This window comes from Rhincodon typus, chromosome 4, assembly GCF_021869965.1.
Source record: "Rhincodon typus isolate 14 chromosome 4, sRhiTyp1.1, whole genome shotgun sequence".
Classification (NCBI taxonomy): domain Eukaryota; kingdom Metazoa; phylum Chordata; class Chondrichthyes; order Orectolobiformes; family Rhincodontidae; genus Rhincodon; species Rhincodon typus.
Genome location: NC_063335.1, coordinates 64011814 through 64034603, shown reverse-complemented (window position 1 = coordinate 64034603; position 22790 = coordinate 64011814). Strand labels below are relative to the sequence as shown.

General features: G+C 39.6%; 1 protein-coding gene across 1 annotated transcript in view; it reads right to left on the bottom strand.

Moving 5' to 3' along the window:
• Positions 1–22396, bottom strand: part of rb1cc1 (RB1-inducible coiled-coil 1) — a 181448-nt gene extending 159052 nt beyond the window's left edge. Inside the window, exons 1-4 of the mRNA XM_048596119.1 lie at positions 22302–22396; positions 6555–6675; positions 4218–4344; positions 2133–2303 (exon numbers count right to left, since the gene is read on the bottom strand). Coding sequence (XP_048452076.1) covers positions 2133–2303; positions 4218–4344; positions 6555–6625 — 369 coding nt within the window. The 5' untranslated portion in view covers positions 6626–6675; positions 22302–22396. The remainder of the gene's footprint in view (positions 1–2132; positions 2304–4217; positions 4345–6554; positions 6676–22301) is intronic.
• Between the last annotated feature and the right edge of the window lie 394 nt (positions 22397–22790).

Genomic DNA, 22790 nt, shown 5'->3' with positions numbered 1-22790 from the left:
AGTTTGTTGCTTGTCCTTCGTGCAAGTGAATTTTTCTAAGTATGTTACTTCTCCTACATACGTCTAAGCCCTTTTCCTTCATCTACCTATTCAATATATTCTTAAACACTGGCACTGTCTTTCAGCAATTTTGACATTAAAGACAGCTTTTAAGAAACAAGTGCAAAATATAGATCAATAGAATGTTTCCAGTTGTACAAATTAAAACAGAAAAATGGTGATTCAAAATACCCTGAAAAATCTTTGTACAATAAAAGACAGACACAAGTAGCCAAATATTAAGAAACCTCAGATAACAAGGTGTCGAGCTGGATGAACACAGCAGGCCAAGCAGCATCAGAGGAGCAGGAAGGTTGACGTTTCGGGCCTAGACCCTTCTGCAGAAATAAACCTCATTTAAATTTCAGATCAGCATTTCAAGAACGTTCCACAGGGAGTACTTATTTGAAGCTCTGCCTACTTTATAGAATTGCAAGGCATTACCACTCAGCAAGGAGGAATGAAGAGGTGACGGCAAGGTTAAAAAAAAAGTTTGAAGAAGTTTTTTCTTAAAATATACATTGGATCCCCAATTTACAATGTCCTACTTACAAATGCTCAATATTTATAAACACATTCTCATGCATGGAAGTAATTTTTAAAAGATCTGACATACAAACATTACCTGCATTTACAAGTGGCTCCTTTTTACGGTCTTGCATTATGTCCCAACTCATGTACAAAGAGTTACAAACGGACTCCAGAATGGAACCCATTTGCAACCTGGGGTTTGCCCCTAAAAAACTGTACCTAGACAGCTTAAATCTGGAATAGTTAACCAAGATCCTGAATCAAAAAAGGTTCATCTTCATGAATTAACACTTAATTTGAGTGCTACAATCTAGCAAAAGTCGCACAAGAAACAAAGTCTCTAGTACAACGAGGACAAAACAAATAGCTTTTCTAAGGTTCTGGAGTAGATCTGTAGCTCGGGTTGTGGATGCTGTGATTGGCTCGCTCGCCGAGCTGGTTCGTTAGTGCGCAGATGTTTCATTACCCTGCTGAGTAACATTAGTGCAGCCTCCAATGAAGCGCTGTTGTATTTAAACTCTGGGATCAGTTGGATTTGATTACCTCATTTCCAGTTTTCCTTTGCAGTGGTGTATATATTAAGGTCTAGTTCTATGTGTTTGTTGATGGCCTTCTTGGCGGAGAACCAGGCCTCTAGGAATTCCCGTTCTTGTGTGTATGAAAACACTATTTAAACGAGCGACAACACTTCCTTAGCAACCCAGAACTACGCCAAAAGGAAGAAGAGTACCTCCACTAAGTACTTAAGGACAAGGGATACCTGAACAACTGGATCCGATGCTGCCTATCACACAAGATACTGCATGCCCTAACACCACACTACCATACATCAAGAACACATCCAAACTGACCACAAAACGCCTACAGCCATTGGGCATCAGAGTAGCACACAAACCCACGTCGCACCTATGCTAACTTGAACCAAAGACCCCTTACCCACTATGGACAGAACCAACATAATACACAAAATCCCATGCAAGGACCGCAACAAACATTGCATTGGACAGATAGGAAGAAGAAAATTGGCCACAAGGGTACATGAACACCAATTAGCAACAAAAAGACGTGACCAATACTCACTCATCTCCATTCACACAGATCAGGAAAACCACCAGTTCGATTAGGACAAAACCAGGATCCTAGGGCAGACCAAACAGACAAGAACGAGAATTCCTAGAGGCCTCGTTCTCTACCAAGAAGACCATCAACAAACATGTAGAACTAGACCCCAATATGTACACCACTGCAAAAGGAAAACTGGAAATGAGGTAATCAAATCCAACGGACCCCAGAGTTTAAATACAACAGCGCTTTAGTGGAGGCTGCACTGATGATATTACCCATCAGGGTAATGAAATGTCTGCAAACTAATGAACCAACCACAGCAAATAGCTTTTCATTTAGAGTATTGCTTTAGAAGATCAGAAACATGTTAGTTGAGTAACAGTGCCGCAATGATTCAGACAGCTGTTTGAAGTTCACAATAACACCCACTCAGAAAAGATAATATTTCAACAATTAAATGCAAACAGACTACAAGCATAGATTTTTGCCCATCTTACCACAGCAAGTTGAGTTCTCGAGGCTACTGTGTGAAATACAGCTGGCATCATAAGGGACTCCTCTACCTTTAGCCCCATCTCATTTTCTGCAGAAAATGTTGTCTTAGGTATAGTTGGTGCACGGTCACACAGAATCATCTCTTTGTTATAAAGAAATATGGGATTTGTATCCTGTGATTTAAAATGTATAAAAAGAAATTAGGATTAAATTTAGCTATGTATTCAAATCATCTTTCTACAAAACAGGAATGATTAACCACTCTGTTACAGGAACTTACTGGAACACTCTAGCAATATATCTTTAAAGAATGCACAATTACAATGGCTATGCAAATCACATTCCATCTGCCCCATGTATTTTAAATTAATACGTGGATTCAAATTCATATGTATCATGCTAAATCCTGAAAACTAGGTTGCAATGCAAAATGAGAAAAAAAAAGAGACAAACATTAAAAAGACAGAGTACATCAAATTATGGATAGGTTAAAATTGCTATTTATTAAACTGGCATTTTCATTTGGTTCTAATATCGTACATTATACTTTGATTCATTACTCCTGGGTATGAGACTTCTTCAGTCACAGTAACCACTGTTTTTTTTTTAAATAAAATGTCTATTTGGAGCAAACATTGTCCTTATCCTGACACTTTTAATGGTTTCACAGGAAGATATTTAACTAGTGACACAGCATTATTTTTGAGAGAGAGTCTTTCCTGAGACATGACAGTGGGAGGGCAGAGATGTGTGAAGCAAATAGCAAACAAAGCATTCATTTCTAAATCTTTGTTGATAGCCAATTCATTTTGTGCACATGTTCATTAATTCTCAATTCCAACTTCTTAACATCTAAACTGTCCTTTCGTCTTAGCATTAGTTTCAACCTGGCTTTCTCTGGGAATAAGATAGATCAATGCGATAAATTTCAAGTTTTCAGATCCAAATAACAGGAATCAATCTTGATTGCTTTATTCCGACTGCGCTAAGACCCTCCTAAACTTCATTTGAAAATAATGTACACCATATTCTAAAAGTTCTCTCACTGAATGGCTATATATTAGTTAGTACAACTGCTTCAATGCAAGATTAAAATACATTATATAGACAGGATTCAGATTATTGATAACCATCTTATATTATCTGGTTACCTTTACTCCATAGTAAACACAAGTTATCTGGTAACATTTTCACGTTTTCTGTTCCAATGTTCACAGCCTTTAATGTCACTACTCATTTCATCTTAGTTATGCTAAAATCTCTTTTAGCCTCTCCTTAGTCAAAGTTAGTCTAGTTTTCAGCCCATAAGCCATCAATTTCATGATCTTTAAACTATTATAAATTTCAAATCATTCATGTTTAAATTGTTTATAATATCCAGGTGGATAATAGTCACTAAATTTATCACAAACCAAAACTGCCCAAGAGCACAGTTAGGTATGACATGGCGATGTAAAACATGGATGATGGAATTCACAAGTCAATTGCCCAATTTAACACCTGGGGCTTAAGTGGACAAATTATAGTTAAAAAGCAACCAACCAAAAACACTGCCTTAAAACAACAGACTTCACCTATTGGTCAAGCAGCCAAATTTAAACATGGATTAGACAACAGACAAACTAAAACATTTTATTCTAAGACAAGGATAGCAGTCACTTTTTTTAAAAAATGCATTTCACTGGTCTGTGTTTGATGTCACATTTTCATTATTTCCCCCTCTGGATGAGCAGATAATAAAACTTTTCTTTCACGTGTGGCAACCTTGAAATTTGTTCATTTCTGCTACAGGAGAAATTTGTTAAGAACCATTTTAATTGGAGAGGGGGTATAACCTTAAATCTTCGTTACGGCTAACTGAGGAGGTTGAACGAGCAGCCAATTTATCCTCTCGCCTGGTCATGACATGAAGAAATCTGTGACCTATGCAGTAGACTAAACTTCAGTCTAAAATAGTTTCATTTGGACTCTGCACTTAATGCTTTAACCAGTCATTGCAGTCTTGAGCTTCTCAAAACAAAAAGCACAAAATTTTATTTAAAACAGCAAAGCGTTTATTCAGCTACCTGAATTAAGTGATCACATACCGTCCCAGCACTGTAGCTACAAACACGTCTGTCAGCAACCATGCACTCTCCTCCATTGACAACCAACACTTGGTGCTGAGTCGCGATCTTATATTTAGCTTGGATGGCATGCTTAAGATCTGCAACACTGAAGTTACAAATTCAGAATATTTACTGAAGAATAAAGTTAACTATCTCAATTCTGAATAAAGCCTAACTAGTAAATCATATTCTGCAAATTCAATTTACTACAAATTGCATAACTTACATTAATATACATTTTACAAGATCACAATTTTCCATTAATTTTTGCAAATATTAAGTACAAAAGAATTTTGTATAAGAAATCGGTATTTGTTTGGCTGCATGGACAGATAACAGCAACACCACGTTACATGCACAGTAGTAATATTTATTTTTCATTAGAATTTTGTGATACAGGTATATATTGTTATCCAGGAAGCTGAATTTTGAAGTAGAGGCAGTTAGGTTTTTAGTTTTCATTCTGTGATGGTAATTGTTTTTTAATAAGTCACTTGGTACAATGACCTAAATGCATAACTTCCAAATTGTATGAGACTAAGTATGTGCCTAGATACCTATAAGCTAATTGAAGTGTGTACAGTGGGTTTTACAGCATACAGAAAAAAAAATGGAGTAGGCTCCAGCCTAGGAGTTTCATCTCATCAGAAGGGTACTTTGTGGGAGTTTTGTTTTATGGAATTTATAGATAATGAGAGTTGGTAGAAAACTGGCTGTCAGAACCAGAAAGGAATCCACAACCTCAGAACTGAAACAAGTCAGTTAAGAAAAAAAATTGAGGAGCTAAGATAGGAGTGATACTTCACTAGGATGGAGTATCTATAAAGGACTGGATTTAAAAACGGACTGAATATCTGTTGTTATTAATGTTAAGATTTTTTTGAAATCATAAGTTAGCTTTGTTCTTCTCCTTCAATACAATAAACTTGTGATTGTGTTAAAAGAACATTGGTAGCCAGGTAGGTTTGGTGGCTAATCACCACAGTAACCAGGCTGCAAAATAAAAATCATCTCTTAAGTCAGGTTTTACTATGACATCCAATTTGTTCAGAATTAACTCCAGTGGGTGTTAGAATTCTGCATTAATGAAATGGTGAGTATTTAAATGTTCCCGCATCACAGCATTGAAGAGCAGAGAGGTTATGCTGGAACTATACAAAAATGTTGGTTAGGCTACAGCTAGAGTAGTGTGTGCAATTCTGGAATCCACATTATAGGAGGGATGTGATAGCACTGGAAAAGGCGTGGAGATTTCAGAAGTTGGCTGGAGAGTTTCAATATTGAACCGACTGGGATAACAAGGTGTAGAGCTGGATGAACACAGCAGGCCAAGCAGCAGAGGAGCAGGAAAGCTGATGTTTCGGGTCTGGACCCTTCTTCAGAAATCTGAAGATTTTCATCTAACTGCTAAACACCACTGAAAGCAAATCAGATATAATTTGGTTCATTATAGGAGCTGAAATTTGTTGTTCCTTTTAATAATTACTCAGCATATGTATTAAATTTTGTTACTAAACACATGTGCCATGACAGACAGTATCTTTGAGGAAAAAGCCAGTTATGAGTATACTTATGCAGTACCAAGTACAAAGCATGTACCACACAGATCAGGAATAACACAAAAGGTCCATATCACAGCAAATACATTGAACCGTTCAGAATAGGAGTTGGGAAGCCATATTGAGATTGTACAGCACATTAGTGAGGCCTCTTCTGGAATACTGCGTCCAGTTCTGGTTAGCCAGTTATAGGAAGGATATTACTAAGCTGCAGAGGGTTCAGAAGAGATTTACCAGATATTGCTAGGTTTGGAAGGATTGAGTTATACAGAAAGGCTGGATAGATTGGGACTTTTTCCACTGGAGCTTAGGAGGTTGAGAGGCGACCTTATAGAAGTATAATGACAGGTATAGACAGAGTTAAAGAAAGTTGTCTTTTCCCTAGGATGGGGGATTTCAAGACTGGGGAAGCACATTGTTAAGGCGAGAGGAGACAGATTTTAAAAAAAAGACACGGGGGCAATTTTTTTTAAAAAAACGCAGAGGATACTACACATGTGGAGTCAACTTTGAGGAAGTAATGGATGTGGCTACAATTGCAACGTTTAAAAGACATCTGGATAAGTACATGAATAGGAAAGGTTTGGAGGGATATGGGCCAGGAGCAGGTAAGGTGGGACTAGTTTAGTTCAGGATTATGTACAGCATGGACTGGTTGGAGCAAAGGGTCTGTTTCCATGCTGTATGACTATGACTGCAAGAAGAGGAGTCTTTGGGATCTGCAGATATTGGTAAAATTCTGAAGGTATATACTTACGTTTGTACAGCAAGTTCTGTGTCAAATGTAAGGGTAGTTCCAGTGTTAACCAGAAATACATATAACTTCATATTGTTACTGCCACCTTCTTCGGTTTCACTTAACTTCAGTCATTTGTCACCTATTCACAAATGAAAATGCATTTGAAAATAATGCACAAGTTTACAGCAATCAAATTTTGAATTGCAAGTGACCCAAAAGCTACAAATAATGCAAAATCAAATAACTTTTCTTCTGAAGTTGCATGCATAAAGCTAGTCTTGTTACAACGCAGTTGGATCCAGCAACTTGTCTTAAAAAGAAAATGAAAAATTACTGAAAACAAAAACCAAAACCACAGATGCCACAGTTTAAAAACAGAAGAATTTTTACAATACCAAGACTCAACAAAGCACAAGCTAAATTCTTAAGAAACAACATATACTCTGAAACCCAGAATCAACTCATGTGGAGCAACATACAAAATTGCAGTCAGTTATAAACTATAAATTATACATTAAACGACAGAAGACAGGTCTTTCAAATTAATCCAGGTGTCCACTCAGCACATGGCAGTCTTAGTCACATGATCCTTCCAAAAAAAAAACCCCCGATCTTCTCACTAAGTCTGTGGAGCTGAAGTTCTATAATTTTGCCCGATCCCCAGCGCACAAACATGAATTACGTAGGAATAGTCTTTATAAAATGGCACAAGTCTGTAGAACTTTCGAAAAACTTTGCTTAAAGGTATCTTGATAACAATAAGATATGATCAGTAAATCTATGTCATGTTGCATCTTTGTACATTTTCAGTTTTTGGATATCACCACTATCTTCTAAAAGTGCCCCTTCCTGCACCACTAGAATCATCTACAGATTTCAGACAGCTAGTATCCCAGGTACATTTCAACCAGTTTTGATTTCTGATCTCAGTTTCAGCCTTGATTTCCATAGAACTTGCACCTTTCTCTAGGTTCTTTAGTACTACCCTCCATAGCCTCAAGTTCCGTGTTCACAGGAATCAGCTTTCATTTACTCTTTGCCCGTCACCCAACCCCTTCTTCAGCTTACCTTCTCTCCTTGTCGAGACAACTTTGAACCTTTTTAAGCCCACGAATACAGCACTTACTGCCATAAGGGATGTGTGGTTTGCTTCTAGAGCTGATCATGCGCTACGTTGGAAAGTCTTTGGAATCGTGAGCTCCAAATTGGAACTTCAAGCCAGAAATGGAGGGCCGGGGTGGGGAGGGGCATCAAGTAAAAAGAAATGGAGTGGCAATCGGACTTGGAAGACTTAGCCCTCTGAAACACTAAAGAGTACACATTCCCTCACACTTGGACCTTGTAAGTCTTGGCCAGGCTTTACAGGCAGGAGATTCACAATCCTCTAAAAATTAGAAATTCTTCATCTAAATCTTAAAATGATCAACTCCTTCTCCCAACACTGTAGCTTTTAGTTGTAGGCTCAGCATGCAGGAGAAACAGTCTGACATCTACTGCAGTCCTTCTGCAAGATTTTCCAACCTGTACGCCTTGAAATGGAGTCAAAAATTGTCACAACCCCTTGGTAGGAACTGAGAAAGGTGGCATAGGAAATATTGTTGCCTTGGAGCAAAGAATCCAGAATTTCAGCTTATGACCTGACTTGGGTTCCCAAACGATACTTTGGGAAGCCCTGATCTCCTGTATCAAACCCGTTAAGAATCCCATGTTTCAATGGGATTACCTCCGATTCTTCTAAACTTCTAAGAATAACATGCCTATTCTATACAACATCTGAACAGAAAACATATCCACATAGCAACTCTCATTCCACAAATTAACTCAGTGGACATCAGCTACACTGCCTCAAGGTGAACAGCTCCTTCTCTAAATAAGGACGCAAACACTATACACAGCTTCCAGTTGTCATCTCAACAAGGACTTACAATTCTAACAAGACCTCCTCATTCAGACTCCAAACCTTGTTAGTAGAAAAGTGACTGCATGACACACATGGAGTCACTATTGGACCATGCAAACAACAAGCTCATACAAACAGCATTGTGATATTGACCAGATAATCTGTCGTGATATCAGTTGAGGGAAAAGAAAAAAAAGTGGCCAATGCATTAAGAATTCCCAGGTCGTCTTAAAATATAATTGTTTCTTTAAGATCCAATTCAGAGCAGTTTTGGTTTTGTACTTTATCCAGAAAGGAGCATTTTTGACAGCGCAGCACACACCCAGTACAGCCAAAATTATCCAAAGTGAGTGAAGAGATGTTTGAACTCAAAACTTGGGTCAACAATATAGTTTAAAAATGAGTAAATAAGAGGCCAGAAATGTGAGAAGTTCAAAGCCTCAGATATTGAACCTTGCTATAGAATGCCATATTTTGAAATCACTAGGATTAACCATAGCCTTTTTTTTTGAAAAAAAAACCATGATCCAGTCTTACAGGTCAATAGAAGTATAATAGTCAGCATTAAATAAATACTTCTAAAAAAGGTTGATATGTTGCCATTTCTGGCCAATTCCAGTAAACTATTAGTTTGCAAAGAAACTGGCAGCACGGTGGCTCAGTGGTTAGCACTGCTGCCTCAGTGCCAGGGACCTGGGTTCGATTTCACCCTCTGGCGACGATCTGTGTGGAGCGTGCATATTCTCCCTGTAACAGTGTGGTTTCTACCGGGTGCTCTGGTTGCCTCCCACAGTCCGAAGATGTGCAAGTTAGTTGGATTGGCCATGCCATTGCACATAGTATCTGGGGATGTGTAGGTTAAGTGAATTAGACATGGGAAATACAGACAGGATAGGGGGTTGGGTCTGGGTGGGTGCTCTTTTGTGGGTCAGAACGGACTTGATGGCCAAATGGCCGACCTCCACACTGTAGGGATTCTACTCTATTTTGAAACAGTGAGTGAACACTATATAGGAATATACTACAGCTAGATGGACTGCAACAGGGAGACTGGTGAATTAGAGATTTCCCATCCACTTGTCCGATCTTTCTATGAATCTTCCAATCACTGGAATTAGATATGAACTGCCTTTATTACCATTTTTGGCTTTGCTGCGGTCAACCTGGTTAAAACACCACCAAACAGACAAGCTCCAACTATGGCTTGGTCCAATGTCATTGCCCATCATGTAATAGAACTGACTAAGTACTTGATCATATCTCTCTGGATTGATTCAATAATAAAGGTAGTTTTAGAGTGACTCACCTAGTACATTAGCATCATATTTAGAAAAAGTAATTTTTTCTGACCTATTCATACAAATCAATTTAAACTGAGGTTGCAATACCTTTTCCAAGTTATTTCAATAGATTTCTCTTTTTTACATTCACTTCTGGGACATGGGTATTGCTGGGTGACCAGCATTTATTGTTTGCCCTCAGTTGCCCTTGAGAAGGTGATAAGATTAAATATTGTCACATATACCTAGGTAGTGAAGTGTTTAATGTCACCATGCTTCAGCACCATCTTGGATTAACAAATAAATTAAATTGTAACATACTGAATAAATTGGGATCAATTTGATATTACAGACGCAGCTTCAACAGTTCATCTTTCCTTCTCCGTAGACTTCACCCTCTCTCTCCTGCAGCCACCGCCATCCGACATTGTCCCCAGGTCCTGAAAACGTACTCCTTCTCTGCTGCCACCAGCACTGCCACTCCCATGTCTGCCACCACAGAACCTGAGGTGGTCACACTGCACAGAGGACATCAAGAGGCAGCCGCAGGGCCTCCAAAACCAAAAACAACATTACCATGCTATCAAATTTACTGAGCTGAAAAAATGAAGAAGCCATGTGGATGCAACCAAGCCCACCATATGAGCCCATGAGTGACTGAGCCCTATGCTGAGGAATCAAAGACTGCCAACTCTGCCACTGCCATCTTGAGATTTAAAAAGATCTAGGGTGTACTGCCTTCTGGAAACATTACAGTCCATATGCTGCAGGTAGACCCAAAATGCCCTTAGGATGGGAATACCAAGATTTTGACCCAGCAACACTGAAGGAACAGAGATATTTCCACGTCAGGATGGTGTGTGGCTTGGAGAACAAATTGTAGGTGGTGGCCTTCTCATATCTGCCGCCACTGTCCTTCCAGATGATATCGGTCATGGTTTTGGAAGGTGCTGTTTAAGGATCCTTGATGAATTTCTACAGTGCATGCTATATGTAGAAGAACACCCTGCTGCCGCTGAGCATCGGTGGAGGAGAGAATAGGGGATTGTGGATGTGGTGTCATTCAAGCAGGCTGCTTTGTGCTGGGTAATGTCAAGCATCTGGAGTGTTGTTGGAGCTGCACTTATCCAGCCAAGTGGAGAGTGTTCCATCACACTCCTAACATACGCCCTGCAGATGGAGGACAGCAGAACACGTGACTCACGCCAATACTGTGTACATGTGTGTATACACACCACACGTTGCATTTCTAGTCAATGATAATCCTCAGGATGAGAGAGTGGAGGTAACGCCATGGAATGTCAAGGGGTGGTTTGGAATTTCTCTGAAGTGAATATTACTTGCCACTTGTCAACACGGGTCTTGACATTGCCCAGGTCCTGTCACATTTGAACATAGATACTAAAGCAGACAGAGTCATCGCAAATAATGCTGAATATCGTGCAATCATCGGTGAACATCCTCACTTCTGACGTTAATGATGGAGGTAAGATGTGTAAGAAGACAGCATAATATTCCATTTAAATTTAAGCCACCCCACATTATCCATTCTGATTGCTGAAAGGTCAACTTGGGAATTTTTTCATTGCGATTATTCTTAAATCATTCTAATATTTTTATATCATTCCCTATTTCTTTCATCACCACACTCCCAATTGTCCTTGCAGTCATAGTAGATCATGATACAATTGTTGATTTTTCTTCTGCCAAGAGTTTATGTCATAAAATCACATCAGAGTTTGCTTCTGATTTGATATGGTTCAGTAATTGAGGTTCCACAGAGATAGGCATAAAAAGCAATACCTTATCTCCAGCAAGAAAATTCTGAACCATGGCCAGTTAATCTGCTTTAATTTTCATTGATTCTGGAGCACTTTTCAGCTAATTCATTGGTTATTCTCTCTTGGAAACTTGACATAGGTCATAACTGTAGTCTCATTAAGCTTTGGTTTACAAATTATTTCTCAATCAACTTAAGGGGCCCTCTCACCTCATGTTCAGATAACAGTTCAAAATGTTCATTAGGATATCCTTCTTCAGATTGTAGATGATATGCTGGAGACAAAGTGCCAATATTTTTTATCCAATATTTGTGACATCTAATTTGAACAGAGATCCAATTGTATTTCTTTGGGTAATCCATTTCTCCTAACAAACCAAACTAACTTTGCCAATACCATTTTTGTCAAAATGTTCCCCAAAGATGCTCATTCAGAAAATCTTACCAAAACACCTATTATTGTTAAGTACTGATTCTTAGTCTCAATTTTAGGAAGGGGTCCTAAAAAGTTAAGATCTTGCTAAACGGTCCTTCAAAAACTGGGATCAGAATTAAGCATTAGGTTTAATTGATGGTTGCAGTTTCTCCACCACCTTGTACGCCTGGCAAAATTTCAATGCATCCTGGACAAAAAAAAAAATCTTTTAGCTGATGTTTTCACAATATCCAAGTGACTAGCCATTGGAATTTTGTCAGCCATTACAATACTCAGAAGGAACCGTCACCTGAAAGTCTATTACCGACTCATCTGTTGGTAGTTGAGGTGGTTTCTATTTCCTCATCAGTATTTTGCCTTTTAAATAACTGTTGTTAGGTGTTGATTCAATTCCTGTGTAGGCGGTTCAGTACAATTCTCTCAATTCAGGATCCGTCTACTGCATTTCTATTAGAAGATGGGCTTAACATGCCAGCCTCATTCCAAGATAGAAGTTGATTTTATGGGCATTCGTTGCACTATAAATTTTCCATTTAATATTACTATTTCATCCAATTCTATATAAAAAGATTCCAGTTTGTAACTTCCAAGTAGTATTTTCTGCTTCATCAACCCCTCTGGAAAGCACATGGTATTATCAGCTGGAATCAGAGGCCGAAGTGTGTGTGTGTGTTCTTTTTTTCTAAAAAAAAAGAGTAAATTCTCTCCACTTGAAAAATAAATGCAGCACCTTCAGAAGATCAATAATTGAGGAGGAATTTTCTTACTTGTCCAGAGTTGTCTCCCTTCCTAGTAGGTTCTGAAGGAACATGGCCCATTGTACCACTGCTACAGTATAAATACACAATTTCCAGACAATTCCTTAGGCATTCCAATGACTGCAATAGCTCTCCCATTTAATTCCCAGCAATTGGCTTAATGCAGAAAGAAGATATGCTTTCATTGCATCACTTTTCAATTCTAGCATTTCCTTTTAAAAAAGCAACTTTGGCATCCATCTCTATTTTCTAAAACCTATACCTATTCCATCCCTTGATTTGCTATTACTCCAATTTCCTTACAGATTCCCAAATGTCCATTTTCTGAAATGTAATGGTTTCAGATAGTTTTAGTAGAGACGTATACTGTTGCTTCTCAGATCTTCAATGCTTGATGCTCATCTAGAAATGTTTTTGTGGAATACTATTTAAGAATTCTCCCAAAATTACGATTGTTGTCGTGTTTTCAATTTTTTTTTTCAAACTTCAGTAATTGAAATCATTGATTTCATACCATTTCTTTTTATCTTACAAAATCTACAAATGCCTGATTAACACTTCTTTCTAATAGTCCTTAATTTTAGCTGAGGAGTTAAGGACAGTCCTGCAAGCATGAAGGATTGTTATTAGCATAAACACTTCCATAGTTCGTAGATTGCTCTTCTGACCAACTGACATACAGCTATGAATGAGGTGAAATACCTTCTTACTCCATTCTTTGGAATATTTAAACACTGAACACAGAGTTCTAGTTGAATTAAATCCCACAACAAAATCAAATTTATCCCATCTTTCTTCCATTGTTCAAAGCTTTGCTATAGCCAAGTTACTGTCTATTACTCACTATACAGAGAGCTTTTTAAAATTTTCATTATGCTTTCCACTGCTCTCTTTCTTTCCGTGCAAGATATCATCCCTCCTTAATGCAGGAATTGTCTCTGATCAATACTGCCATACCAGCTCCTCTTTTACAGCCCTCCCTGTCTCACCTAAGATTTTATACCCCAGAATATTGAGATGCTAGTCCTCTCTCACAACCATGTGTTTCTGGAATAGCAATGATGCCATCTCCTCAGGTATTAATCAGCATCCTCCCATCATCTGCCTTACATGCAACATTGCTTGCCTCAAGTTAAAACACCTTACAAACTTGTGGTCTTAGTTTGACTATATTTGCTCTGCCCACAGTGCCTTGGCTTTTTTCCTACACTTGTCTGTGCGTCACCCATTATTGTACCTCCGCTCTGTATTCCACTCTCCTGTCAAAATTAGTTTAAAACTGTCACCAACAGCACTGGCACAACCTTCTACAAGGATAATGGTCCCATTGCGGTTCAGATTCAACCTGTCAGACTTGTATAGGTCCCACCTTCAGCAGAAACAAACCCAGTATTCCAGGAATCTATAAAAACTTCCCTCCTTCAAACACATTCATTTGCTTATTCCTGTAGTCATTAGATTGTCACATGGCACTGGGGGTAAAATTTACAACCTTTGAGGTCGTGCTTTTCAATCTGCTACCAAGCTCCCGAAGTTCTTGTTGCAGAACCTCGTCTCTCTTTCTATCTGTCTTTGGTAACCAGAAGTTCTGACAGTTCATTTGCCCCTTCAGAATGCCCTGCAGCTGACCATCCTTGACACTGGCTCGAGGTAGGCAACACACCATCCTAGGTTCAAATCTGCAGCTAGAGAAATGCCCTTCTACACCCCTCCCTATTGAGTCTCTTATCACTACCGCTTTTCCTCTCAAGGAGAATAATTAATAGATATGACTCCAATTATCACTGTCAGGAATTGTTCAAGGATACAAAGTAAAGTATTTGAAGCAGGTCATGAAACAGCTTGTTCTGAGGGTGACTACGGTGAGGATGAGCAGCAAGAAAATATTGTACTCCTGCCAAGGACCCAAGTCAATCCATGAGTACCTTGTTTGTGATTCGTTCAACTGTGCTGTACAAGATACTGGCTGCAAGTCAGTATGTCATGTCGATTAGCTGAACTATTACTTGAAAACCCTAGACAAAGCAAACAGCAATAGGTTATGGTATTCCATTAAGGAAACTAGAGGTTAAACATCAAGAGGTACAAGAAGTGATAGTGACCTCTGTAGACAGGAGTCTCACCGATGAGGTTTCTAAGTAAATTGTTTATGTATTTTCCATATTGTCTTCCATACAAAAATTTAAGCCAAATTTAAAAAGTGCCAGAGTTATGGATAAAGAATAAGAACCTCTTGTAGAGCAGGTAAGAATGCAAAGTGATATTTGTCAAAAATATAATATCACACACCACACACAATAAGTGTTCCTTTAGGCTGAGAATTTTTGAAAAATTAAATTTAAAAGACATGGATCTGAAGATCTGGAACAGATTGCAATGTCTATGACATTTTGAAGAAATTGGGGTGAAGTTTAGCATAGTCAGAATGAAAACAAGGAAAGAGGGCTTGTCGTCAACAAAATCTTGGAAAAGTGAGTCGTCATAGGCCTTAGTGTCATCAAAATTCTTAACGAATAACAGAGTTGCATTTGCAAATCATGAATTTCAGAATATGCGTGAGAACTTCAGTACTACAGTAATGCCTTCTAGTGCAGAAGACCTTCAAAAGGCTGATGTAAAAGAAAACATGCAATAATTAAATGTTGCATAAAACACATGTCCAACTGCCAAATATGTAAACATGCAAAAAACTCCTTACAGATAGCTTGGAGTTATTGCCCAGCCCAATTAGTATATAGTCAAAACTTAAAATTGCCTTAATTGCTGCACGATAATCCTCCAGAATTTTTTGCATGCATCTAAAAGGGTTGATGAAGCACCATGTACTTCATGCACCCATGTGTTCAACATTTGGAACCAGAGTAGCAGGACTTAAGAGCTCAAGAAGTACATACGAATATAGGCATGGACTGTGTAGAACACAAAAAAAAACTCACGAGGGACTATTTTCTAATCACTGGCTGCAATACGGATCATTTGCCTGCAGTCAGTTCATTGATAATTTAATCAGCCAGAGTTAAATGACTGAAGGGTGGCCATGATAATGAGGACTACAGGCACTGCTCAGGGAAACAAAAACTGGCTCAACAACCAAGGTGAGGGATGGGAAGTGAGTGCCATGGATTAGCAGCAGGGAATACTAACACTATACATCACCAATCTACTTGTCTGTTTGTCCATGACAGTATCAGCATGAGTGAACACCACCATCTTGCAGCAACTAAGTCCTATTTTCAGTGACGATACCATCCATCATATTGTTTGTACTAATAGTGTTAAATAGGACAGACTTTGAACAAATCTAGCAACTCAAGACTAGACATCTATGAGGCAATATGGGGAATCAGCAGAATCATATTCAAACACAATCTCAGGGCCAGACATATGCCTACTTTACCATAACCGTTGGTTAAGGAGATCAATCCTGGTTCAATTAAGAGTGCAGAAAGGTATGCCAGGAACAGCACCAGCCATAAGTAAAAAAACAAAGTGCTGACCTTCGAGTCAGATATACAGCATGGAAACAGACCTTTTAGTCCATCTCATCCAATCAGATACTCTAAATTAATCTAGTCTTATTTGCTGGCATTGCACCCATATCCCTCAACCCTTCCTACTCATATGCCCATCCAGATGCCTTTTAAAAATGTTTAAATGGATTCAGTTTCCACCACCTCCTCCAGCAGCTCACTGCATACACACATCACTCTCTCCATCAAAAAGTTGCCCCTTAGGTCTGTTTTAAATCTTTCCACTCTCACCTTAAACCTATGCCTTCTAGTTTTGGACTCCCCTACCATAGGGGGGAGAAAAAAAGCACTTGGCTATTCACCCTATCCATGTACCTTATGACTTATAAATGTCTATAAAAGGTCCCCCTCAGCCTCTGACACTCCAGGGAAAATAGCCCCAGACTATTCAGCCTCTCCTTTTTACTCAAACCCTGCAACCTTGGTATTTATTTTCTAAATACTTTCGTTTCACAATATCCCTCCTATAGCAGGGGAGACCAGAATTGACACTATTCCAAAAGTGGCCTAACCAATGTCCTTTACAGCCACAAAAGCTCCCAAATCAATGCACTGATCAATAAAGGCAAGCATTTAAGGGTCATCGGACCCGAAACATTAACTCGTTTTTTCCTTCACAGATGCTGCCAGACCTGCTAAGCTTTTCCAGCAGCTTTGTTTTTATTCTAAGCATACTGAATACTTTATGACCCCATCTACCTTTGACTCCATTTCAAGGAACTATGAGCCTTTACTCCAAGGTTTCTGTTCAGCAACACTCCCGAGGACCTTATACACCTTAAACGGCAAGTCCCGCCCTGATGTGCCCAACCAAAGTGCAACACCTCACATTTATCTAAATTAAACTCCATCTACCACTCCTTGGCCCATTTGCCCATCTGACCAAGGTCCCAGTGTACTGAGGCAACCTTCTTTGCTGTTCAGTACATCACCAATTTTGGTGTCATCTGCAAACTAAGTAACCATACCTCCTATGTACACATCCAAATCATGCATATAAATGACAAAGCAGTGGACCCAGCATCATTCCTTGCGGCATTCTGCTTGTCACAGGGCTCCAGTCCAAAATGCAACCCTCCACCATCACCCTTAGGCTCCTACCTCCTGCATCCAACTAGTTATCGCTCCTTGTATTCCATGTGATCTAACTTTGTTAGCCAGTCTACCATGCGGAACCTCATTGAACACCTTGCTGCAGTCTATACAATGTCCACTGCTCTGCCTTCTTCAAGTAAGGAAAAAAAACTCAAGTTAGTGAGACATGACTTCCTACACACAAAGCCACCATCAGTCCCTGCCTTTCCAAATACGTAAAAATTCTGTCCCTCTGAATCCCCTCCAACAGCTTACCCACCACTGACATTAGGCTCACCAGTCTACAGTTCCCTGGCTTTTCCTTACCACCTTACTTAACTGGCACCCTGTTAGCCACCCAGCAGTCTTCCAGCCATCTTCCAGCCTCTCACCTGTGGCAATGATGCAAATATTTCAGCAAAGTGCCCAGAAATCATTTCCCTAGTTTCCCACAAAATTCTGGGGTACACCTGATCAAGTTCTGGAGATTTATACACTTATGTATTTTAAGACGTCCAGCACCACCACTTCCTCTGTAATATGGATATTTTTTCCAAGATATCACTATTTACTTCTCCAAGTTCACTAGATTCCATATCCTTCCCCACAGTAAGCACTGACGCAAAAAAAAACATTTGTTTATTATTTCGCCCATCTCCTGCTGTTCCACACAAAGGCAGTCTTGTTCACCTTTAAAGGAGCCCTATTCTCTCCCTAGTTACCCTTTTGTCCTTAATGTATTTGTAGAATCTTGTGACCTTGACAAAAACAGGACTAAACAATCTCAACCAGTGGATCTGATCAGCGCACTGCTGTCCTGCTATATCCAGTCCTGAATAGTAGTAGACAGTTAAGAACAACTAATCAGGAGGCAAAGGCTCCAAAAACATTCCTATCAAAAGAGGAGCAGCCAACCAAGTCAGTACAAAGGACATTGCTGAAGTGTTTACATCCATCTTAGTCAGAAAATGCCCAAAAGATAATCCATTTCACCCTGAGATCCCCAGGATCACAGGTGCTGGCCTTCAACTAATTTGATTTACTCCATATGATATCAAGAAATGGGAGAAGACACTGGATAACGCAAAGGTTGTGGGCTGCGACATTTTGGTAATAATACTAAAAAAAACTTGTGCTCCAAAACCGGCAGCACTATTCACCAAGTTCTTCCAATATAGGTACAACACAGGCACCTACCTAACAATGAAAAATTGCCAATGTGTCTTGTCTCTCTTTTTGTGGACAAGCCAAACCAGTCAAGTACCACCCTATAATGTGGAGCCTGCAGAAGTACTGTATTTGGGTTTCCAGAAGGCATTTGATATGATGCAACCTAAAAAAGTTACTGCAAAAGAAAACGTATGGATAGAAAATTGGCTGGCTGAGAGATAACAGAAAAAACATAAAAGGTTTGTTGTTTGATTGGCAGGATCTGATGAGCAGGTTGTGCAGGGCTTTGTGCCAAGATCTGAATGGTTTACAATTTATCAATAACTTACATTAGGGAGCCAATGCATGTTAGCTAAATTTACAGATGACACAAAGATAGGTGAGAAAGTTGGCTGTGAACATGATGTAACAAGGTTGCAGACACATCCTGAAAGGTCAAGAGAGATGATGAAAAATCTGGCAATGTGGGAAAATGTGAAGTTGTTTGCTTTGGTAACAATAGCAGGTAATTACTTAAATGGTGAACAGTTGCAAAATTTCAAGGTAGAGGGATCTGGATGCTGTAGTGCACGAGTCACAAAAATTAGTAGGCTTGTGCAGGAAGTCATTAAGAAGGCTTATGAATGTTATATTTTATAATGAGAGGAATTAAATATAAAAATTAAGGATGGTATGCAAGAAATTGGTGAGACTGCACCTCAAGTACTGTGTGCAGTTTTAAATGCAAATACCTAGGTGATTCAGAGGAGTTTACCGGCTTAATACCAGGAATGAGCAGGTTGTTTAAATAGGAAAGATTGAACTGACAGGTATTTTTTCCCCCAAAAAGGATCTCCAAAGAATGATAGGTGGCTTGTTTTGAAATATAAAAGATCCTGGAAGGTCCTGACAAGGTGGACTAAAATCTAGGAGGCACTGTTTAAAAATCAAGGTTCACCATGATTTTTAGGATTAGAAGCTTTTTCTCACCTCTTATAACATCACAGAATTCTATCACAGAAATCCCTACAGTGTGGAAACAGGCCCTTCGGCCCAACAACTCCACACGGATCCATCCCCCTATAACCCACCTAATCTACACATCCCTGGGCACTATGGGCAATTTAGCATGGCCAATCCACCTAGCCTGCACATCTTTGGGCTGTGGGAGAAAACCGGAGCACCCGGAGGAAACCCACGCAGATATGGGGAGAACGTGCAAACTCCACACAGTTGCCCGAGGGTGGAATCAAACCCAGGTTCTTGGCGATGTGAGGCAGCGGCGCTAACCACTGAGCCACTGCGCCACCCCAAGTGATATAATTTGGGAATTCTCTACATCAGTGGCCAGTGCAGAACAGTCATTGAATATTTGAGATAAATAGGTTCTTGTTATTAGGCAAAGCAACAAAAGGTTATCAGGGTAGATGGGAATATGGAATTCAAAACACTAACATATCAGCCACAATCCTATTAAATAGTGGGGCAGACTCAAGGTGTTGAGGAGCCTACTTATATTCCTAATATGTCTGTATGCTGATTTGGATCTATATTGCCGTTCCTTCACAATTGCTATGTCAAATTGCAAGGACTGGAACGGTTTAAGAAGGCAGCTCACCACTACCTTCTCCAGGGCAGTTAAGAATGGACAATAAATGCCAGCCTAGCTAGCAACACCCACATCTCATTAACAAACAAGAAAGTTAACAATAGCAAGAGGATGAACAACTAGTGGTGTTGCAGGTGGCACTACATATGCTGTACTCCAAAAAACCTAGCAGGATACAATATTGTACCAAGTTTCATGGATATAACGTAAACAATGTTGCATAAAGCAATGCACTTGTATTAAAAGATCATGATGCTGATGTGAACACAGATAGTTCTGCTGTAATGCATGTTTCATTAGTGTAAATTGGCTAGTAACACAATTGCTGAATAGTGGACACTGTTTGAATAACGCAAACTTTCTGTTGTATAGGTATAGCAGTTTCCCTATAATGTGATTTTCCATGGCAATTTTCTACAGCGCAAGGTCACACAAGATTGTAAGTATTGCATTATAACAGAACTACTTGTACATGATTAAGAACCACCCTTTGAGATAAATAACTATATTGAAAACATTAATTGTTGATCACTTACATATGAGTATCACGATGTGATTGCAGTATTCCAGATTGGTTTCAAGATATAGAGGTTGCAACTTAAGTTGATAATTTATGCAATGTGCATAGTTTGCTAATTGACATTTACATTTTGTATCTTGAACGCTTCCCTTGATTTTAAATAGAATGTTAGGCATTTCTTCTTTTCCCAGAATAAGTGAAGCCTATAAAATGCATTGTCAGCAACTGACCAAGTGTTGTCTGTACACTTGTTTGTGGGAGCTGGGCAGTTTTGGGACTTTTTGGAAAAGGTAATAAATAGCTTTAAAGATAATACATGGTTGACATGACCTCTGGCCTGACCTTGTTCACATCTTTTTTATAGATGAACAAAAACCTTCCAGAGTATCTTTTCCTATTGAGTCTAGGACTTAAATTGTGCATTGGCCTCTCCCAGAAGTTATAAATAGGCTGTAAGGGGCATAGGAAACATCCAATCAGAATGCTTCAACAAGATCATGTGGGGCTGTTGACAGTTGGATTGTCAACTTGTACGTCCATGGGCTCAATTTCATGAATTCCAATACTGTACTAAGATAAAATTCAAAATGCTCAAAATACAAAGTTTTATTTATCAACACTACTTGCCAAACCAAACATAAGCTAACAAAACAAAACCTGTTGATGTAACCTGGCTAAGGTGATTGCCAATTCAGATACATATGTTGCTAAGCCATCTAAGCACCTCTCCAAAACACCTTTTCTAAAAATCATCTCAACCAAGTTGAAGAATGACAACTATGTACCCAACCAATATTCTTTGCACTCCTCCGTAAGTAGTTTAAAATCTGAAAATGTGCTCTGATAAGCCATTCCTTATCTTAACTATAATAACACAACAGGAAATCATAATATAAACAAAAATCACTATCTTCAAGATACATCATCTCCTAGTGTTAATGCTTACATCTTGTCTATACACCTTTGAGAAAATAAATATACACTCTTTAACTCAACAAAACCTCAGCATACCAGAAAGGCAACTATCTGCCAGACATTTTAGCATTAAACCAAAATATTAAGCAGAATAAACAATATTTGTCAACATATTACATGGTCATAAAGTTCCTTTTTTCTCTAGCGAAAATCTGCACTTAGAAAAAGCAACATTTGACAATTTCAAACGTATTACTGTTTCCAGTGAAACAGACTGCGCTTACCGCATGTAAACCGCAATTCTGTTAAGAAAGCAACAAGAATCCTACAAACTAGGACCACAAAACTTCACCCATTTCGCTTCGGGCAAAGCTGCTCAAACTTTTCTTAAACTGTTGTTAAATAGCAGGGAAACAGCCTCAGAGGCTGAGTCATCCCCAGTACAAACCTAACGATGAAAGCAGCTTCACTGCCCGACCCCATGCCCGGGCATACGGCAGCCTCACACCGGGCTAATATGACTGGGAAGAGGTAAAGGGAGAAGAGGCGAGAGGAAAAAAGCGCTGCGCTCCCCTCTCCCTCTTATACGGTACTCTGTCGGCACCTTCGGCGGCCATTTGTCGTATCTGCCAGCCCGAGGCCCGAGGGCGGTGGAGGCCCAGGAAACTAAGTGAGCTGACAAATCTTAGGCCTCACCTCCCTGTCGCAGCCTCAATCCTCGGAAAGACGGGGAGGTTATGGGGACTGCGGATCCACCAACCCACAGATTTATTATGCCGAGAGTTGAGGAGGAATCTCAGCTAGATTCTCTCACCTGAGGGCTGCCACTCGGAAAGCAGCCTCACGCTTCAACTCCCCTCTCCTGTTTTTGTTTCAAGTCAACAGCGGACAAGCGCCTGTGACGTCACCGCGCCTGCGCGCGTCACCGCGGCCGTAGCCGGGCGGTCACGCGCGCTGGATTCCGTCATTCATTCATTCATTCTCCTTGCTTCATACCACCCCGTGCACCCAGAACCCGGCGAGTGCACGAGCAGCTCCTCCACAGCACCACTATGCGGGGTGGGAGGAGAGCGAACGAACGCGACGCGAGAATAACTTGTCATCAATACCCTTAACTTTGAGGTTGAGGAATGTGGGGTCATCAGAAGTACACTCCGTATCAAAACAAACTAAGCGAGATTTTGCAGCGTTTGTCAATTTGGGAAACCTCGCACAACAACAACGTGCCTATCCAGTGTCGCTGCAAGGAAGACGTTTCTTTGTTTTAAAAAATAAATGCGTTTTGACTACCTATTTTAAATAA